This window comes from Aulostomus chinensis, chromosome 6, assembly GCF_037954235.1.
Source record: "Aulostomus chinensis isolate RoL2024-O1b breed Wild chromosome 6, RoL_Achi_v1.0, whole genome shotgun sequence".
In the NCBI taxonomy this organism is placed as follows: Eukaryota; Metazoa; Chordata; class Actinopteri; order Syngnathiformes; family Aulostomidae; genus Aulostomus; species Aulostomus chinensis.
Genome location: NC_141325.1, coordinates 4035001 through 4055758, shown reverse-complemented (window position 1 = coordinate 4055758; position 20758 = coordinate 4035001). Strand labels below are relative to the sequence as shown.

General features: G+C 43.6%; 1 protein-coding gene across 1 annotated transcript in view; it reads right to left on the bottom strand.

Moving 5' to 3' along the window:
- The window catches only part of arb2a (ARB2 cotranscriptional regulator A), a 151919-nt gene that overhangs the window by 40609 nt on the left and 90552 nt on the right, over positions 1-20758 (bottom strand). The window contains exons 9-10 of the mRNA XM_086205916.1: positions 9010-9126; positions 1731-1815 (exon numbers count right to left, since the gene is read on the bottom strand). Of these exons, the coding sequence (XP_086062042.1) occupies positions 1731-1815; positions 9010-9126 (202 nt within the window). The remainder of the gene's footprint in view (positions 1-1730; positions 1816-9009; positions 9127-20758) is intronic.

Below are 20758 nucleotides of genomic sequence, written 5' to 3'. Positions count from 1 at the left end.
AGTGCATAGATACAGATGGACACTGTGTCAGATAGGTCTGTGTTACCAACATGTCAGGAATGCCAAGAGTTTCAAAAAAAAAGAGTAGACCTCAATATCTTTGACCAAAGGGGGAGTGAGAGGAGACGTGAACCATCAGGGTAAAAAGTGACATTTGAACATGAAATACAGTGGGAAGGCTAGCTGACATTTCGAGGAGCTGATTCACTGGTAGATGTTGAGGCCAACAACCCACACAGCTCCATGTGGAACATGACGCTATAGAGCCTGGAATGAGATAGCAGTGCTAGAGATGTATTCACTGACACGAGGAGCATGTGAAAAATGACCTATATGTTCACCGTTATGTCAGAGCGGGGCGAAGGAGAGAATACAAAGTCTCCACGTGGGACTCGCTGATGAAGATGTCTGATGGGAAGGAGTGATTGGGATGAGCGCAAGTTGTCAAAAGATGTAACAACGGATGCCTGAAGAAACACAGAGTCAAAACGTGCTTTTATGACACCTAATTTCCTGATTCAAAGATATGTATAAAGCTTGACTTTCTGTATGTATCTGTGTGTGTGTGTGTGTGTGTGCGCGTGGTTATGCGTGCATGCTCGGATGTGTGTCACTCTTCAAACAACACTGCAATCATCATCTTATCATTGGTCATGTTGAGGATTACAGCTTTCATCCCTAATCCTACATTAAGGACACATTCTCATGATGGCTGTGACATCATCAAGGCCAGTGAACCACTGAGAGGGCACAGGGACAGGAAGCCAAACACCACAGGAGAGGATTAATGAATATAGGAGACAGAGTCAGTGATGAAAAAGAAAAGCGAGAGCGAGGGCGCAACAAAGACGACAAAAATAGAAACAAAATCAAACGGCGCATTTCTTCAGTGTGTGTCGGAGAGGGCCTCTGTTGTTGTGTGTATTTGGTGTTTCAAGATAATCTGCCACTGCTTCAGTTTCTCTGGCAATGATCCCTCTCAATCAGCCTCTCTAAGACCTCCAATCTACCCAACACCCACGAGCATGTGCATAAACACACGAGAACAATAAGCGCGAACATACACACCCACCACTCTGCACTGACTGAACCTTGCAGAAGCCAAGTGACCGTCACACTGACAAACATGTATGAGTTTAACACTTCTACTGTACGGTGTATACGTTGAGTGCATTCAAGCAGATGCACTTACCTGCACTGCTACATTCTTGTAGCGTCCTCTGAACTCTGACCTTTTTCCTTCAAGTGTCCTTTAATATTTTTAGCTTACGGCAGATGACTAAATACTAAAGGCAAACAGATTTGGACTTCATTTGGTCGTAATGATAGAATGCATTTATTCCAGTGTCACAATACTGCTAAAGAAAATAAAGAATTTTCAACCTGAACCCTTTTTCCTCGTGTTTTTTGTGTCAAAATATTTGAAATGTTCCAATATTTAGTGATAAAACAGACGAATTTGTTTAAACCATGGGGGGGCAGAGCTTGGGTGCAGGTCCTGTGGGTGCTGTGATACGATGCCTACAGAGCAAGAGTGTGTATTATAAATTTTTTAAAAAGGGGCCTGTTACTACACTGGTGGTCCGCATGAGTCAAACAGTGATGAGAAATTGGACTGACTCCATTCCTCAGATCAACAAATTGGGACCGAGGTTGAAAAGCAGCTGAACTTGCTTTAAATGTTAACGTTTTAACGGCTTAAGTGTGTTTATTCCCAGTAGGTTTGATACCTGCAGAGACTCGGGGGCAGTCTGGAAGCATGGAATCCAGCGGCGTATCCAGGGGCTCTGGACTTGACACCCAGTTACAACAGTGCTATAAAGAAGACAAAAAAATAAGATGAATACATACACCACCCATGGCACATGTGTAACATTCTAACTAGCTGCTTTGAAAGTATTGTGTTAAAAAAATTCAGGTAAAAACATGTAGAAAAACTGGGAGGGGGAAGATAAAACAGAGGCAAGAAGACAAAGAAAAAGGGGAACAGCCAGCAAAGACAGTAGTGAGAGAGTGTGTGAGGCTGAGCGAAGGATGAGAGAGAGATGGTGAGAGAGAGAACAAGCAATTAAAAGCTCTGTGACATGTTGCTCAGACATCTTGGCGTTTGTTTGTGGTGGAGAGTTGAGGCCTTCTACCATGGCGGATCAGTGGGTGTCCTGGGGGAGGGTGTCTGCCCAGCTTGCTGACCCATAACCCCCTGCAAACACCCCTGGTCTTCTCAAACCCCCCCCCCCCCCCCCCCCCCCCGGTGGTTGACAACTCTACTGTCAGAAAAGGAGAGGACCTCTTTATCTGTTTTTGTTGTCTTCATTCTCCTTCAGACTGTCTGTGTGGCGCCCCCTGGCTCTACCTACGTACCAGAGATAAACCCACGAATCAGCAGCAAGGAGGGCGGACTTGAGCTGAAGTATGATTACCAAAGAACCCAAACTTAAATGTGTCAGAGCTTCATTGGTATGCACTAATTTAGCATTTTAAGCTCAATGCATACTGCCACATTTTTTCAGTTGGACGTGCGGCTTGTAAAAGCTGAGCCGTCGAATCCCTTTGGCTGGTGAAGAAGGTAGAACATGAGGTCATTTTTCTTTTATCTGACAGAAAAGCATCATGACCAGCGAGGCGGACCTCCTGCTTAACCTGGAGCTCCTTCTTCAGCTATCTTGTATAGAGTATTCAAAAACTGAGAAAGGAAAATCCACATAAATATGAACCAAATTTAAATGAGTTCGAGTAAGATTGAAAGGTATCGTGCACATTTATTGAAAGTTACTGAACTGCATCATTCAACCGGGTCAACTGTTACTCTAAATGTCTCATCCGCTGTGCTAATGTAACAAAAAAAAAAAAAACTTTTTTTTTTTCGGAAGCTTTGAGTCAGCAGATGGCAACATATCAAAGTGTGTTTTCCCTTGTTTGACTGTGCAATGTGTGCTTCTATGCTCTGGTATGCTCGAGGTTAGTAGAGGGAAGAGGGAGAAAGGGAAAGAGGGCGGCTGCGAAGGAATGCTTGGAGAAGACGTTCCCCAGATAAGATAAAAGTTCAATAGAAGAAAGAGAAAATGTAAAGAGATTAGAATGTGCAGCTGGCGTCCTTCTGAATCACTGCTTATCTGCTCGTGTTTACTTTCACCCTGGCCCATTACAGTGTTGTGCAAGATTGTGTGTGCTTGTGTGTGCTTGTGTGTGTGTGGGTCAGTGGTTGAAGTGCGGGGGGTCTCCAATAAAGATGAGTAACGTTGTGAGCCATCCAGAGCTGTTTTTGTTTTGGGTTTTTTTTTTTCTTTTTCATTTTTGCATTTTTGCCCTCAACGACCCTGACTCCCGAGGCTGAAAGAGACGGGACTGGTGAGACAAATCTGGGAACCTTCTCCCACTCCAACCTCTCCAATATACATACAGGACACGCATGACAAGACCCTGGGACATATCACATGTCTGCTTCTCTATCATTCCCTGAGTGTCTCTGCACACACACTGGCACACAAAACTACTGATAGCACGAGTATGCTTGTGTGTTCATGTGCTTTTCTGTATGAAAATGAAAAAAGTAGAGAGGGAAACTGAACACAGCCAATCATGATACCAACATTTCAGTCCGAGCAAATCTCCTCAGCCACATGTCATGCCTCTTCCTTTGTCCCGCAATGATATATTTATTCTAGGCTTCCAGAGACATATAGAAACTCCTTGTGAAAGATGATTATGATGAAACATCTGGCCCATGTACATAAATCCTCAGCATATATCAACAAGCAAATCAGAATTCCAATGGGAAATGTGTGCAAAAATGCCTGTTATTAAAATAAAGCCTGGTTCGAGATTTGCTCCTGTCCAATCCTGGGAAATCCAAAACAAAATCTGCCCCTAAAATAAAAGAAATGCCCCTTCTATCTTCACCTCACTGCTTCAGCTCGGGTGGCGGCTGGACAGGGTGCAGCTCAGGGAGACTCAAAGAGGTTGAAGAAATATCGACTGAGAGATGGGAAGGAATGGAGTGAAGGAGGATGGGGGGGTTATGTTGGGGGAAGATGACAAGTCATCTTGGTAAACAGTAACATATTGTGTATTTTTAGATCCTTTGCTTTGCCCTAGATGTGCTCTCCTCTGAGCCTGGGCTGGAGGGCAGAGCAGTGCAGAGCGGCGCAGAAGCGTTGGGGCTCCTTGACTGCGACATCAAGTGTCTCATTGTATCTCATTTAATTCATTCAGTCTGTCTGGAGGAAGATGTCAGCTGGGCTGTGGAGCAGTGGGCTGAAGGCGGCTGCAGAGAGGCGAAGGAGGGAAGTCTTTCAAAGGCCCCCCCCCACCCTTACCTCTTCCATTGCCACCAGTGGAGGCAGGGAGGTCGGGGTTTGAATAGATTTGTCAGGGCAACAGCACACATGTGCACACAAACGCTCGCATAAATGCACACGCACAGCCCCAGTGCTGTGGGAGACCGCAGGCATAACAGCAGTCACATAAAGGCAAAGCCTGCTGGCTGGGATTAGAGAGGGGCGACAAAAGGATGGCACATTACATCGGCTGCCTCTGACGCATAGCATCATCACTTCAAGCGGCTCGTCCACCGATCAATGGCGCCATTGAACTAAAGGCAGACAGAGAAACAAACATGTAAACAGATTTGACTCTCTACCCACCCCTGCTGCTCTGAGCATGTGTGTTTGGATTTATGCTGGATATACACGAGCCCCTGTGAACGCTCAGCAAGACACAATGTTGCAGAGTGAATTTTATGTAAGTGAATTAACTCAGAAACATGTTAGAGGCTGTTGCGACGCCACTGAGCTAATATCATGATCTCAGAGTGTAAATGGCAAGCAGGTGTCTTTCCTACCTCTGTATCTGTGAGACACGCTTTGACACATTCCCCATTAAGTGTGTGTGTGTGTGTGTGTGTGTGTGTGTGTGTGTGTGTGCTTGTGAAATATGCAACCTGCTGCTTCAACCCAGTAAGACTCACGAATACAAACATGTGAACACGCATGCTCATAGTAACAGACCCAAAACACTCCACAGGTTGATCTAACAGAGGCTTCATCAGGACCCAACAGGTCCCTCATAGGCTTCCATAGTCCCTCCTGTCCCAGGGAGACACACACAAGTCCACAAAGAGGTCTTCCTTTCAAACTCTGCTGGATACATCGCAGGGATGATGTATTTCTCAGGCCAATCAAGAAGTCCGCATCACCATGGATTCCCCTGACTCACTCAATGGGTTTTGTACACTGGATTTTAGGGACTAAAGTTTATGAGACTTACATTATTTGGCCTAACGTGACAATTCTCACACATGAATACAACTTTTTTGATTTCAGATACATAAATGCAATCATTAGAAGAACAAAGCTAACATTCTGCTGTAGAAGCAGTTGTTTTTCTGATTCAAATCTTCGAAATACACAATTGTGGTATTTACTAACTTTTTTTTTCACTAACCCAATTATTGCCATTGACTTTGAGACGAGGGAATTAGACGGTCAATGCACACAAATATTCTGCAATTTCAAAAAGAATATTCCAGGTTTTGTAGGGGTTATTTAAGAGCATGTGTCAGTTGGTTATTTCAGAATTTGGCCTTTTCAGACTTTTTTCATTTTCAGTGGGAGATGTTGGTGTTAGACTTAAAGAGCTTTCTGCATTCTTTGGAAACGAATGAAGAATATTTAGAATATGGATCTGGTATCTGGGTTCTACATCAGCTTGCCACCTAACATCGCTTACTTTTCTGTAAGGAACGCATGTTAGGAGAAAAAAGGGTTCTGAAGTTTCACAGTGCATAATAATTTAACCCAACAGGAGGGAAACAATGGCAGAGAAGTTTAGTTCCGCCTCTTAATCTGTCTGACAAGCAAAACAAGTCAGAATTTGTGCAGCTGCATAGAAACAGGACTATTAGTTGAATTAATTTTCCTTGGCCATGTAAACAACAGGGCAAAAAACGAAACATAACCCTCAATTAGAACTTACTTCGAAGTAATTAATCAAGTTAAACGATGATATTGTTACTGACGCGACAAAGAATTATCTATGTGAACGCCAAGATTAAACAAAACGTCGATTCTCCTGGACACTGCAGTTGCATACAATTGCCTCCATTCAATGAATTCAATCTTTCTGAAAACACACAAGACTGACTGAGTCCCGGGGTAGAAAGTGTGTGCCAACAGTACAAAAGTCTCCTAAACCATAACACACCTGACAGCCTGCAACCTAACTTCTCAGAAAGTAGTTCTCAGTATCCATTCTTGCTCACTCTGTCTGTCTCTCTCCAGTTGCTCTCTATGGATTACGATGGTTTATTCATGATCATAGTGTACTCTGTGCATGTGCGCATGAGTGTGTGTGTGTGTGTGTGTGTGTGTGTGTGTGTGTGCGTGAGCGTGGGGCAGGCCACTAGAGTGTGACAGCAGGCCAGCACAGTGACAGGAGACACCTTGGAGACTGTGACAGGCTGCCAGCTGTACACCATTATTTCTCTCTCTCACTCACTTCTCCTCACCATGCTAGTCATCTATCTCCACGTACATCTCTTCATCTCCTCCACTCCATCTGCATTCACTCCATTCACAACCTACCTGTCTCTTTGTTTTTCTTTACCATGCCTTCTCAGTGGCAGTCAACGAGATTTAAATAATTGAAGCTATCTCATACTTTATTTCTTTGTTTTGTTTCTTTATTTCATTTTCTGTCTGGTCGATATTTTGCCTTCTCCATCCTATATTCTCTGGCTCTGTATTTTGTCTCTTGTTGCAGTGACGTCAGTCGCCCCTCGTCTGACCCATTTGGTCTGTCTAACCTGGCCCAGCAGGCGCTGATCTCTAAATCCCATCTCCTCTCTTTTACTCCCTTCTTCTCATTGCGCCATCCCACCATCCAGTGACCTCCTGAACCCCGGAGGGAGGGAATTATCTCTGTCCGAGGAGAACAGAGCCGTGCACTGCTGGGGTGCCCCGACCTCACATGCACCCACTCGTCTGGGCACCCATATTTATACACCACCCAGGGCATTATTAAGGGTCACTGCTAGCTTCCCTCTGTGATGTGAAGCACCATCTGTGCTGCTCTCCCTTAGTGTGTGTGTGTGTGTGTGTGTGTGTGTGTGTGTGTGTGTGTGTGTGTGTGTGTGTGTGTGTGTGTGTGTGTGTGTGTGTGCCCCTTGCCACAGTGAGCGGTGCTTGTGTTGTTTACACTGAAGATCTAACAGTGTTTGGGGTTTTTGATACAAATGTCCCTTAGGAACATTATATGCATCTAGTGTTGCGGTCTGTGTGTATGTTTCGCACTGAGCCAAAAAGTGCATCTACTTGAAGATTGTGGATTGTGTGATCATTCAAAGTCAAACATCAGACAACTGAGCCGATGATGGGGACCTCGAGATCAGGCCAGCGCCATGGGATTAGGCTACAAACCAGCTCAGACCTTTGCTGGGACCACTGCAGCATCGAGTTCTCATGTAAAGCAGAGGACAGATTAGATATTGGAATCACCTCCATCCTCACGCTGACCTTGTCAACCAGCACTGTTCTGCCCAGAAGCCTTGAAATATTAAATTTCAGGGACAAAATCGAAGACAGTTGAAATATAAAACACTGTTTCTGCAATCTCCCTCCATATGTTAACATATCGAAAAGTAATTAAGAGCTCACAATTTGGAACTGTCTGATCTCCAGAATTTATTCATTCTTGTCTTTGCCTGATGCTTAATTAGCAGAGAAAGAAGGTCAAAACTCCTTTGAGGTAAAACTATGTGAGAAGTAATTTTTCTTTGAGTGAAATGAAGAACAATCAACATCATTGAAAAGTAAGTTGTTTTTTTTAAAAGAAGTTTTTTGTTGTATATACAATATAAGTAAAGAGCAACACTGTGAGTCCAATTTGCTGGCAAAAATGCTGTTTTACAATATGCAACAAGTAAAAAACACCTTTTTTGTTCAAATCGGTCTAATATTTTATATGGACAATGGAAGAAAGGTATCTATAATCTATACACAAAGCACAGCAGGTGTGCCCCTGTTTCTTTAGTTTAAAAAAAATCCTTTAATTAGGCAGACTCCTCTTTTAATTCAGCAAAGAAAGGACTGTGGGTTAATGACTACAAGAGAGCGATTCCTTGCCTGTCACCTTCCTCCTACTGGACAAAGAAGGTTATTTCAGATGTATTGTTCTGGGTAATCATCACAAATAGAAAATCACTTAACATTCCAATTATGTTCTGTCCCACACATCCCTTAGATGGATCAAAAATAGGAAATGCCAGCCAAGAAGGGGGCCAGTGCAACCTTGAATCCCCACCACTCAAAATAACATACACACACAAGCACGCAAACCACACACATGCATGACGGAAATAACAAAAAACAAGGGATATAAAAGAGGAGATAATAAAAGTATGGTGTGTGTGTGTGTGTGTGTGTGTGTGTGTGTGTGTGTGTGTGTGTGTGTGTGTGTGTGTGTGTGTGTATGCGTGACATTTACATCTCCAGCTCTCAAGCAGCTCCGGTCTTGGCTGGTCCTCATCTGTATGTGCATACTGAGGGAGCCCAGGTGCTGCGTGTGGCACAGAGGTCACACCAGAAAGGGCAAGTGCTAAAATGAAGCTAACACAAATGCACATGTGCACGTGCATTCTATCTCGTGTGCTCACTCACACGCACACATGCATGCGCATTTACACGCATGCATTCCCAGCTGCATATGCACGCGCGACATCGAGGGGTTAACTGTCTCAGTTTACTCACTGACATACACTCAGGAAAAAAAAGAGAGAGGGAGCTGATGAAAAAATAAAACATGCAAACAATGGTTCTCTATGTCTTCTGAAGCTAGCTGGTGGTCAGGGGACAGGTGTAGGTCAGCAGTAGTGCAGGGAGAAATTAGAGAAGAGCACAATGTGAGAGACCTTCGCTCACCACTGGTGAATTAACATGATGTGATGGGAACCTGCAGGAACAGCCCCCAGTACGCTGTACATCCTGATTGCTGGAGAGTGTGTGGTTACTTCACCTGCTGCATCCAGTCCTGTGTGCTTTTACTGGTCTCCTGGAGCCAGATGTTGTGAGCCGAGTCGGTCAGAGCCACAGCGCACACTTTGTTCTTCACCTGCAGTTCTCTGTGGTTCATCTGCAGAAAATTAAATCAAATTCACATTGGTAAGCCATCTTGCATGGTAATGACTACTTAAAACAACAATCATCTTTTTAAATTGCAGAAATGTCAAGTTAAAATAAGTGGATCCTGGGTTTCCTGTCCACACACACTACTATAGTAGTACTGGCCCAGTGGACACCCTGAAACCTGCAGACACAAATTCAACCTGGTGTATAGCATAATGTAATAGTGAAATATGAAAGAGCTGCTACACCGTAGCATGTCCTTGTCACGTACTGTGCAAATGTCCTTCCCTGGGCACGTTCAAATACCTCGGTCCCCATTCTTAATACCCTTTCCCTTCACATGTCACAGAATGTGGCGTCCGCAGGCCCATCTTCCTTTTCCCCTCTGAATGTCAACGCTAAGGAAAATGTCACACAAAGGACTTGTTACTGCACTACAATAGACTTCCCACACCGCTGGTCCCACCCAGAGGACTCCTGAAGCCAGGCCTCAGGAACAAGACGATTCACTGTGCTTCGCCTTAAGATAAAATGCGAAGAAAAGAGAACAGGAATTGCAACAATAGGTTAACAATCACTTACTCTTTACATTTATGGAGGTGGGAAGAAAAGGCAGATGGACTGTTGATGGCAGGCCCCTACAGAGAACTGCATCTGGTGTTTTTTTGGTCATCTAACTGCTTTTACTGTTACACTTTAAGTCAAAACTTAATTATGTCATCGACAGCTGCCTTTCCAAAACTTAGGGTTGGGTCTCGAGGACCAGCTTTTATTATATCTTTCATTTTCCATATTAAAACAGAAGAAGAACATTCTTTGTTTGCACGGCTGACGTGTTCAGTGCTGATTCTGTGAGCAGGAGCTGTTTGACCAGCAGAACACTTGAGTCTTAAGCTGAAAAGTTTTGAGAACCCTTGATCTAGAGGGATGTATTTCTTGGCAGTGTCCTGGACTACTGGACTTGAGTTTGGCTGGATATATTTCCAGACAAACAAGAAAGACAGACAGACAGACTCAAAGGACATTTGGAGGGCATAAACCACCACTAAGGAAAATAGCCTGCTCTTAAATAAGCCTTTACCTGGGTTTAAGTTGAATTCTACACATTATCACTGGAAATATAACTGGGTTTTTTTCATGTAATACTTCCTGAGAGGTGGATGAATTTAAAAATGTCAAAACAATCCCTATTTTGCAATGGAAAAAAAAAAGAGACCTGGACCTGGCCCAAAATTTAATACCATCCTTGGCCAATGCTCCCAGCCAAGCATCATGACAAAATGATCTGGTAGCATTTGCATCATCCTACTGACAGACACAATAACAGACAAACAAAAACATAACCTCCTTGGCTGACTAAATAACCCCAGTGCAACGGGTAACACGGTGGCTCGGTGGTTAGCATGGAAGTAAATACTCCAATCTCAGGTCCTGGTAGAAAGAAGTGGTCCCTGGGCTCTGACCAGGGCTGCCCACTGCTCCATAGAGGACGAGTTAAAACAAAAGATTCATTCTCATCTCTATAAAGACCATAAAGAGTCTCTTCTAAATAAAACAATTAGCTGATTTTAGTGCTACAGTTTGGAGATGCAACACTCATAAAAAAATATGACTGCATGGACGCATTTGAAATAGAGGAAAGTAAGTCATCACTGCAGGGATTTTTTTTTGAGATATCAAGAAATAAGCATTGTTACCACGATCTTATGTCTGTGCAGTTTTGTTTTCATCCCTCCAGCTAACACTAGCTAGCTAGCTGAGGTAACAGTTAACATTTAACGGTGTGCAGACATAACACATTAACATAAACGCTATACTGCAGTAAAAGGTTGACAGAAACTGACTGCTTCACTTTGAAAGTACGCCTTATGAGGCAGGGACACGACAGTGGAGATAGACAAAAGACAACTGTTCACTCCATCACACAAAATATCCATCCACCATCACACACGCACACACGGACACACTCCTCTCTGTACTGCCTCCTCATCCACGCTTGGTTGAAAAGCATTCCTCTGGCAGAACTGGGCCTGTGGGAGTAGCAAAGTCAACCTTTTAAAACTGGAGGTGTCAGTCAAGGTCCTGTTTTCTGGCACTAGCCAGACGGGCCGGTCCCTGAGTATAGGAGCTGTAGGCAGAGGCCAGGAAACAGGAGACAGTAGACTGACTGCCCATGAAACACACTTAGCACATGACTTCAATCCAGTCAGATCCAGTCGCCCGGACCTGACAGAGAAACTTTTTCCACCATCCAAGTGGATATGGGTCTCTACTTGCTCTTATAATGTGCCCCTTTAAACTGTGCAATAATTCCTTTTCATGGAAAACTGAAATATACTTTAATATAAGGACCTTAACATCGGTGCAGTTCACTGGCTATCACTGGCATATTAAAACTGTAACTCAAATACGAAATGCGCTTTTTCAAGCTGTATTTGCCAGTCTTGGCTCTTTTAGGTTCCTTTCAATTTTTAAAAATAAAAAACCTGCATGGATGTCCCTGGCCAACACTAGTATTAGTACTGGGGAATATTCAGATCACCTGCAACTAGACCGGGAAAGGCTCAAATTAAGGTGATCCAACTGTGATCCTTGATTTGCTGCGCTCTGATCTGTTTTGACCACTTCAAATGCTCTGATTTTCAATAAACCAAATACGGCAAGAACATGAAAACTTCTTTGGCCACAGAGGCGAGTGACACATTTCAGACACTCAGGCTGAGACAAGGACAAACACCTGCTGTTCTCCAAACCTCGTAACGAATATGAAGTCAAGTGTGCAGCAGAACATGATCAGGTTTTATCTTCTTGCTTTTAGCCAGCACCGACCGCTACTTAGCTGTTGCTACCTAATATCAAGTCTGTGTCTAACTTGATGACCTGCACACAGTGAGACGGGACACTCTGGAATTTTCTGCCAGCTGATGGACTCGTTTTTAACGAAGACGGGGAAGCTACTCCACTCATGGCACCAGTAACTCCAGCAGTGAGACGTCGTCTCTGTAAAAGATCTCCCACTCTGGGATTAGTGGATACCAAATATTAAAAAGACTCACTTCTGGATCAGGGCCAGAGACTCGATTGTGAAATCCCTACATACATGAATGTATGCACGCGTATTTGTGTGTGTGTGTAGGGTGGTGTGTGAGCACTGCACACAAGGACTTGAATGACAGACATTGACTAGAACAAGACAAAGGCACGGAAAAAGACAAAGGCACAGCTGATGAGGTGAGTGAAGCTAATATTTTACTGCTTTGAAATACAACAAGTCCCTGTTTTCTGCTCTTTTTAAACAAATTCAGACTTGGCATCGTCCTCTATGTGGGAACTGGGAGGGGAGCTACATCTGAAAGTCTTACCAAACAAAGTTTTAGTTTTCTGATGGTGATGCCTCAACCCAACATTGCCGCTATATGAATCACTCGTACTGACAGCTCTCTCTCTCACACACACACACACACACACATATACGCACACACACACGGTTTGCTGTGGCAACAGTTGGCGTAGTAGAGTGACAAATTCTGTCTCCAGGACTGTCTTCTCTGCAGTGTGGCCCTCAACCACAGAGATTTTGACACCACTGACTTTCATGTTTTACAAGCCACAATGACAACTGTGGTTAGCTGCAAAGCAAAATCTGAGCATATCATTGTCTTCTGCTGGTTGGGTGATGCTCCGGATGACAGTCACAGATCCGTTAAAACCACAAAGCCGAAATGTTATCACGTGAAGCTGCATCTCCCTGTGACTCACCATGTTCTAATTTTTACACCGTGTTAGCCCGCAAGTTGGTATTAGCCGATGTGCTAATCCACTAGGCAACCACAGAGAGAGGCTTTAACAAGGAAACGGACCAGCTGTTGTGATCACTCTTGTATCGGACAGGGAGAAGAAACATGTGGAAGCACTTGTTGAGCTAAAACCAACACACAGATGTTGAGACATTCGCCGCCTCTCTGCTGGCCTTTCCTTTAACGCTAAAGCAGCTGGATATGCAGAGTAAAGTTCAGGTGGGGGTTGGACATGGGGGGGGGGGGGTGTAAAAAAAAAAAAAAAAACGCAAGAAAGAGGAAGAGAAGCAGATGTATGGGCATCAAAACCTGTGGAGAAAGACACAGGAGAGAGACACAGATGTGCCGATATATTTATGAACACTTTATGACTCCTCTTGAGGATTCTCTCCTCCTTTGGCCCACTTCACAGCTGGGTCAGCTTCACAACAGCATCCCTGCAGCAAGTGGACTTTCGCCATCCTCCTAAAACATGAATAGGATCTTCAGCTTAAGTGGTAGTTTGGAGGTCTAAACCGAAGTCCTCATCTTGAAGGGCAGCCTCGTTACTCCCTGCAGTACCTTGTTGAAAAGTTTACCAAGCAGCCTGGTGTTCTTCATCCTGCTTCTGCGCCACTGCTGGCTTACAGAGTCTTCATTCAGTGTCAAGACCATTTTGACATCATAATTTAATGTGTTCAAAAATAAGTGTAAAAGAAATGAATTAACCCATTTCTGCAAAGCCTCGCCGCGATTTAAATTAAATACGAGTTCAGCCACGCATCACGTTTACATTCCTCTGAGCTGTGATGACAAAGCTGAGTCACGACCGATGACATAGTGTTAAGTCCCCCCACCCTCACATACATTCAAACTCTGGACGAACTGGAACCTTTCTCCCTTCTCTTTTCTCCCCCGACTGCATTTCGTCCCCATAAACCACTTCTTTTCTGATTTCTCCTCAGAGGGGCTGGTTGCCATAGAGACCCGCAAACATCACCGATTTCTGACCTCTGTGGTTGGCACAATTTCGACTAAATCCAGCTTTTCACGAGCTCTATGAAATAGCCGACCCCCACATGTTTGGAGCCACTCAAACACACACACACACACACACACACACACACAAACACACAAAGACACAGACCTTGATCTGATCCTTGGATCGTCTATCTGACCTATCACATGGCTCCCAGGAAAGTAGCGCATTAAGCTGCTTCCTGCTACAAGCCGGCTAATTGCTGTATTTTTGTTTGCAAATACTCTTATTATGACACATAATACAATATGCAAAGTACGTCCTGTCAGTGTGAGGTGTGTGTATAAATCATGCTTATTTATCTGAAGTTTAAAGAAGGCAACAAGACATCATTTAACAGCATGCTAAGCTAATCTCTGGTCGAGATAAATACTTCATTTTTCTCCCTAGCACGCGACCGCTCCGCTGATGCTACATCTAAACACCGGCAATAATAAAGACAATTATTTAGGCCTTTGATAATTATGTGTCAAAGGCAGCGAAAGCCACTAGATAATTAGGCGAAAACTGAATGGTAATCCACAATGGAGATCCCCGTGGGGAGACAGGCAGACTCATCCCTAGAAAGAATGGAGACTGAGAGAAACGAGAGAACCAGGCAAAGACAGAAAGATGAGAGCCCTTTAAGGGGCCTTGCTTACTGTCAGATAGTCAATGTGAAAAGCCACAATTATACATAGAGAAAGAGAGCGCGAATAGAGAGCCGTAAACAACTGAGAGGAAAACAAGGGATGGAGAGAGTGACAGAAACTGAAAAAGAAGATAGAATTTTAGTAGGAGAGAGCAAAGACTGAGCAGAGGCCAAGGGGAAGGAGAGGAGAGGAGAGAGAGAGAGAGAGGGAGAAGCGCCCTGCAACTATGCCACTTAGAGACGAGGCTTATAATGTGGTTGCGCCATGCACTGCCAACAGCCACAGATTATCTCGGACTACCCACTGAGCACTGAAGCACTGCTTAAATATTTGATTGATTAACTGTCCCGTTGCTGCCAGAGAGTAAGAGGAGAGCATGAGAGATGCCAGAGCAAACAGAAAACACAAACAAACATGTATGCGGGTGCACACCGGAAGGTTTGAAAACACATGCACTAACACATACACCCCCACAAATGTCTACGCACCAACACTGGAACAGGAGGAAAAACACACATAGACGCGTATACACACACACACACACACACACACACACACACTAGGCTCCACAAAGAGTGAAAACAAACACAAAAGGCTGTTTTTCATCATAAATCAATGAGGATAATAGAGTTGAGGAGAAAAGGTGGTTTAGTCGATGATTTTTGGTTGGATTTGGATTTTAATGATCAGAATCTTCACCTCTGGGATGGCGTGTGTGTGTGTGTGTGTGTGTGTGTGTGTGTGTGTGCCATCCCTCTGATTAATTCAGGCAAAAGAGGGTGTGGTGTGTTCAGCTACCTAACCTGTCTGTGACATATATATACACACATAAACACACTCATCCCTGTTCGTCCCTGGCTGTGAAAACACAGGCAGCTGGCCCCCCACGCTCCGACACCCTCCACAGGAAGAGACAACACCGGCGCTTCCTGTGGCTTTGAAGCAGGACTCCCAGGTCCCCTGTCAGTCCCCAGTTTCCTTTGTCTTAACCGCAGGAAGGAAGCCCTCTCCAGCACGATGCCACGGAGCCCTGGGGAGCGAGACGGAGTGTGTTTGTGTGTGTGTGTGTGTGTGTGTTGTAGGACTGTGCTGAGGTTTTGCTCGCTGAGGTCACATGCATTTACTCTCAGAGTTTTTCCCCTCTGACTCTCCAGTGCGTGAACTCTGGCGAGGGAGCAGAGAGGGAGGGACAGAGCAGGAGAAAACTGCGATAACTTCCTCCTCAGTTTCCTCTCACAGCTTATCGCCACATGCATGATGGAGGGAAGATGAGGGAGAGTGAGAGGAAGTGAAGATGGGTGGGCGGAGAGACTTTGATAGGGTGAGTCGGGGGCATTGCTGAATTGTATGAGTGACAGCACCGGGCTCAAGGAGGTGGGAGGTGGTGCATGTGTGTGGACATGAGCGTGAAAGGTAGTAGCCACACACTCTTTATTTAGGCATTAACAAAACAGCAGTGTGTACGAGACCAGTCCAAAGCATGCAAACACACACACACATACATACATACATACATACATACACATATATATATATATATATATATATATATATATATATATATATATATATATATATATATATATATATATATATATATATATATATATATATATATATATATAGGCATGATCACAACACACACACACACACACACACACACACACACACACACACACACACAAGCATCAGTGGGGGTGGTCAGGAAAAGGAAGGCCAATAAATATTTACTGACACAGCAGAAGAGGGGAATGGATGTCCACTGGTGGAAACAAAAGGCAGAGGATGAGAAGCAGCGTGCCAGGAAACCTACCAGCCGCGGGCGCTGTGCCCCGCTTGTGCCCGCATGGAAAACAAAAGGAAGACGGGAAGGGAGGACGGGGGGGGGGGGGGGAGAAGGGGCAGAGAGGAGGGGTGAAGGGAGGGAAGAAAGGAGGGACAAACGGGGTTGTGGGTAGTGAGTGAACAATAACAGCAGGCAAAAAATGGATTTAGTTTCCTCAAGATTAATTTGACTGAGTTCATGCATGTATGCAACACTGCATTAATAATGAAACAAAAATGTTTTCTAAGAAAATTCTCGATGCGGTCTAAACTTGGAGTTGTTTGTCCTGCTAGTTGCATGATTCCCTGAATCGACTTGCTCCTTTCCTTTGATTGACAACTTCCTTATTGCGGTGGCGATCATTCAAACTTGATTAGCCAAACAGATGTTCTCGTATGCAGCAGCATTTTTGATACCTACCACAACAGAATTCTATTAATTTCTAATTAACATCAGCACGGGAGTAATTGTCAATGATCCCGACTCACAACAGTTTCATCAACTTACTTCCTGTCACAATAAAATCACTGCTGGCTGTTGCTCAAGTTGTGGAAGCAACAAAACCCTCGCCAACACTCACATTGAAATGATATTGACACAATTAAGAAGGAAGACAAAGTTCTATAATGTTTAAGGATGTTCGTATATCAGTCGGTGACAGCAATTACAGAAATTATCCGAATGATAATTTCTAATTAGGCGGCATTCCCTAACAAAGCGATAGTGGTGACTAATTAAAGTCCTGTGTTAATTAGAATACATGTGCATTAAGAAACCAGCACAAGGTATGGTATAGGCACCGTCTTCAACATTCCCAAATCAACTGGCCACATTAACAGCTTCGGTCTACAGAGTAAAGTGAGAAAGTTACTTTTTGCGCTCTGGATGCACTCTGTAGGCCTCGTCCTCTCCGCTTGCCTCTTCTCTCCCTCTCCCTCACTTCTTCTCTTCTTTTTTGTCTTCCTCCCTGTCTCCCAACCCTACGGCAATGCTGTAAAATAGAAACCTAACCTCAATATTTTCCCTCACGGTGCTGGGACTTGCTGGCCCATTAAATTCCCCTTCCCATGTGTCAGCTTGCACATTTCCACCATGAAATTTTCGTATAATTAAAGTTTCTTAATGATTTATAAGCCATAATAATAGCCGTAAGTATTTCAGAGCAGGTTAAAGGGACAGCCTTTAAGTGCACGCCGGGGGATGACCCTGTTTTAACAAAGTTTCGGATGGGTGACTCTCGGCTTGAGACGAGGATGGATAGGGTGAGCGAGAATGGCACTGACAGAGGGAGGGAGCGGGCGAGAAGGCCTAACAAGGGCGGGTGGAGGAGGAGGCTGAGACCTTTGTGTCGTAACTCAGGGTGATACTGACATCGGGGAGAACCCAAGGCTGTCTGAACCCTGGTGGGGAAGAGACAGCATAGCACGGACGGACGGAGACACACACACACACACACACACACACACACACACACACACACACAGAAACACACACACACAGAAACACTAGCTGAGAGAAAGAAGGAAAAAAAGTCAAGATATTAAAAGATATTAATGGGTGGAGAGGGCTCATGAACTCGATTGGTAGGGAATAAAGGGATATTAAATGAAATGAAAGTTAGATTACAAAAATAAGAGAACTACTAATTTTTAAAAAAGCAAACACAAAAACATAATTGAGGTAATTAAAAACACACAAAGTTTAGCATACAAATCTGAGACGGGAGTTTATGTTGATATGATGTGCTCAGTTTTCAACACCACACACACACACACACACACACACACACACACACACACACACACACACACACAGATGTTTGCTCTCCGCTGCCTCTCTGACGGCAAGGCTGATATGATTGCCACTTAGGAAATCAGTGTGTTTTCACACCACTCTCAGCTCTGCCAAAGCTAATGTGTTAAATATCCATCGGGTACTGCTGTCCATTTCTGACACACACACACACACACACACACACACACACACACACACACACAGCCTGATACACACTGATTCCTTGTACTAACTGAGCCCACAGTTAGTGTGCAAGCCAAAATTTCTAAATCAGGGTGCAGAGAGAACGTTTTAACCAGCTATGATGGGGAATTTTCACTCATTATTTCTAAATTTGAAGTGAGAACTTTTAATATCATTCATGCTTTTTGTTATTATCAAATCATCAGATAATAAAAAGTGTCCGAGCATTGTTGAGCAAGGCGACACGAAAGAAATATTTCTGAGACACACGAATCACGTAAAGTTGAGATAATGTGTACTGTTTTTTTCTGTTGTTGTTTTTTTTAAAGAGGTGGCACGCGCTAAAAGTAAAATCATCCGGACATCTTAGTGGACTGTTTTTCACCTTAACTGTGAATGAGGGAGGAGGAAGGGAAGGAGAAATGAAAGGAAAACAACAAATCTGGAGGCGCCTGCTGCTGCTTCTGCTACACATTACTGACAAATCAGGTGTGCGTGCGTGTGTGTGTGTGTGTGTGTGTGTGTGTGTGTGTGTGTCCCTTCAGGGAGGGCTGCAGGAGTTGGATTCTCAGAGGACGTGTTTAGTCTAAACTTCTAGAGCCACTCGACCCATCTCCGAGTGAGAAGCCACTCATGGCCAAACGAGGGGAGAAAAAAAAAGAAAGAAAAGAAAGTAAGTTTGGGGATAAAGGAATGAGGAGGAGAGGTAAAAGACAGCGCTAATGAAAGTGACAAAGAGCACTTTCTCCCCCTCAGTTATCATCTTCCACTTCTTCATATTTGCTCGTCTCCTGTGCCGTGGGGCAATGGGGGGGGGGGGGGGGGGGGGGAGAGAGACCCCAGAAAAGCGAGGAGGAAAAAAAGAGAAAACAGGTTCTGTGATCCCGTTGCACTCAGAGGAAGAAGAGAAGGAGAAACTACAGAAGGCCAACTGAAATTAATGGAAATATATAACAATCTGAAATTAACTTCTCATTGCCACTAGCGATGATTTAATACAGCTTTTTAACAAGAGGATAGATGAGTCAGAACAGAACAAGGGGAGGAAGGGTTGAGGCCATATTACAAGTTGGACAGACTGCAGGAAGCTAAAAGTTAATTTGCCCCATCATGCAAGGCACATTCACTTAAATTATTATTCTTATGCCCAAAGTAATCAAGACACTGGATTAAAAGATGGAGAACAATACTTAAGTACGGTATAAAGAATATAAAGCAATTCAATTTGCCAATTACATTTTTTTTTCTTTAAAAAAAAAAAAAAAGTTTAGGAAAAAAAAGTATCCGAACCGCATCGCTGTGAAAGCTGAAGAGAAAACTTTTGGTGTAATTTTAGTAAAACAAACAGACAATAACAAACAAAAAGCATGCGGAAGAAAGCCACTGCATTAATCAACTATTCTGCAATTATATTCTTATCATGTCATCATTTCTATTATTACTACTTCTAATATTATAATTATTATCATGACGAGTATTATATTACTATTATTATCATGGTTATTATTATTATTATTATCATTATTATTATTATTTTCATGCCAATTATCCTGCAACAATGCAGCAATCTTTTGGCCAACACTGAGGTAAACCTGCGTGTAGTTTAATTATTTACCAACAATCAGCTTATTAAAATGGCGTGCCCCACAACCACAGCACAGCACTTGTGCACCAAATGAAATCACAACAGCAGCTCCCTTAATGAAAATGTAGAATTTAGAAAAAGTACTACACTAGTTGAAGTGCTTCTCAAGTGATATTGTTGATTAAAAACAAAGCCTGAGAGAAGGTGAGGAACGCATATACAGTACACACACACACACACGCACGCACACATACACACACACACACACACACAACTCAGTATAAAGTATATTATTAATCTTATAAAAAAAAGCAATTAAATCAAAGTGGTATAGAGCCTGAAGCTATGAGGACTGTCAATTCCGCTGGAAATGCCACAGAAGATTACAGTTAGGTTTGTGGATTCCATCAACCCCTTTTTTTGATTAGGGAGTCAATTATTTCTCATTACTGAAGATGCTATTTCGGAAAAAGACCTTGTCAGTCAATCATGCAAAAAGTCCTCGAAAAGCGTGAATAAACCATTAAACAGAGAGGCGGATGGGGGGGGGGGTGGGGGGGGCCACACTGACCCTTTTCCCCACCCAAACTCCTACTTGTAGTCAAATTACCTTTTTAACTATTACACCTCTGTCAGGTCTTTGTCAGCGTATGGTAATTAGAGCCTTCACTGGAAAACATTTGAGAAGAAAACAGTATATTTATTAGTTTATCTCAGAGAAAGGCATTTACGCAGAGCTGAAGGTAAGTTTGAATGTGGTGATTATCTTGTCACTTTCAGGCAGTTTGTCAGAGTGTGCATGAAT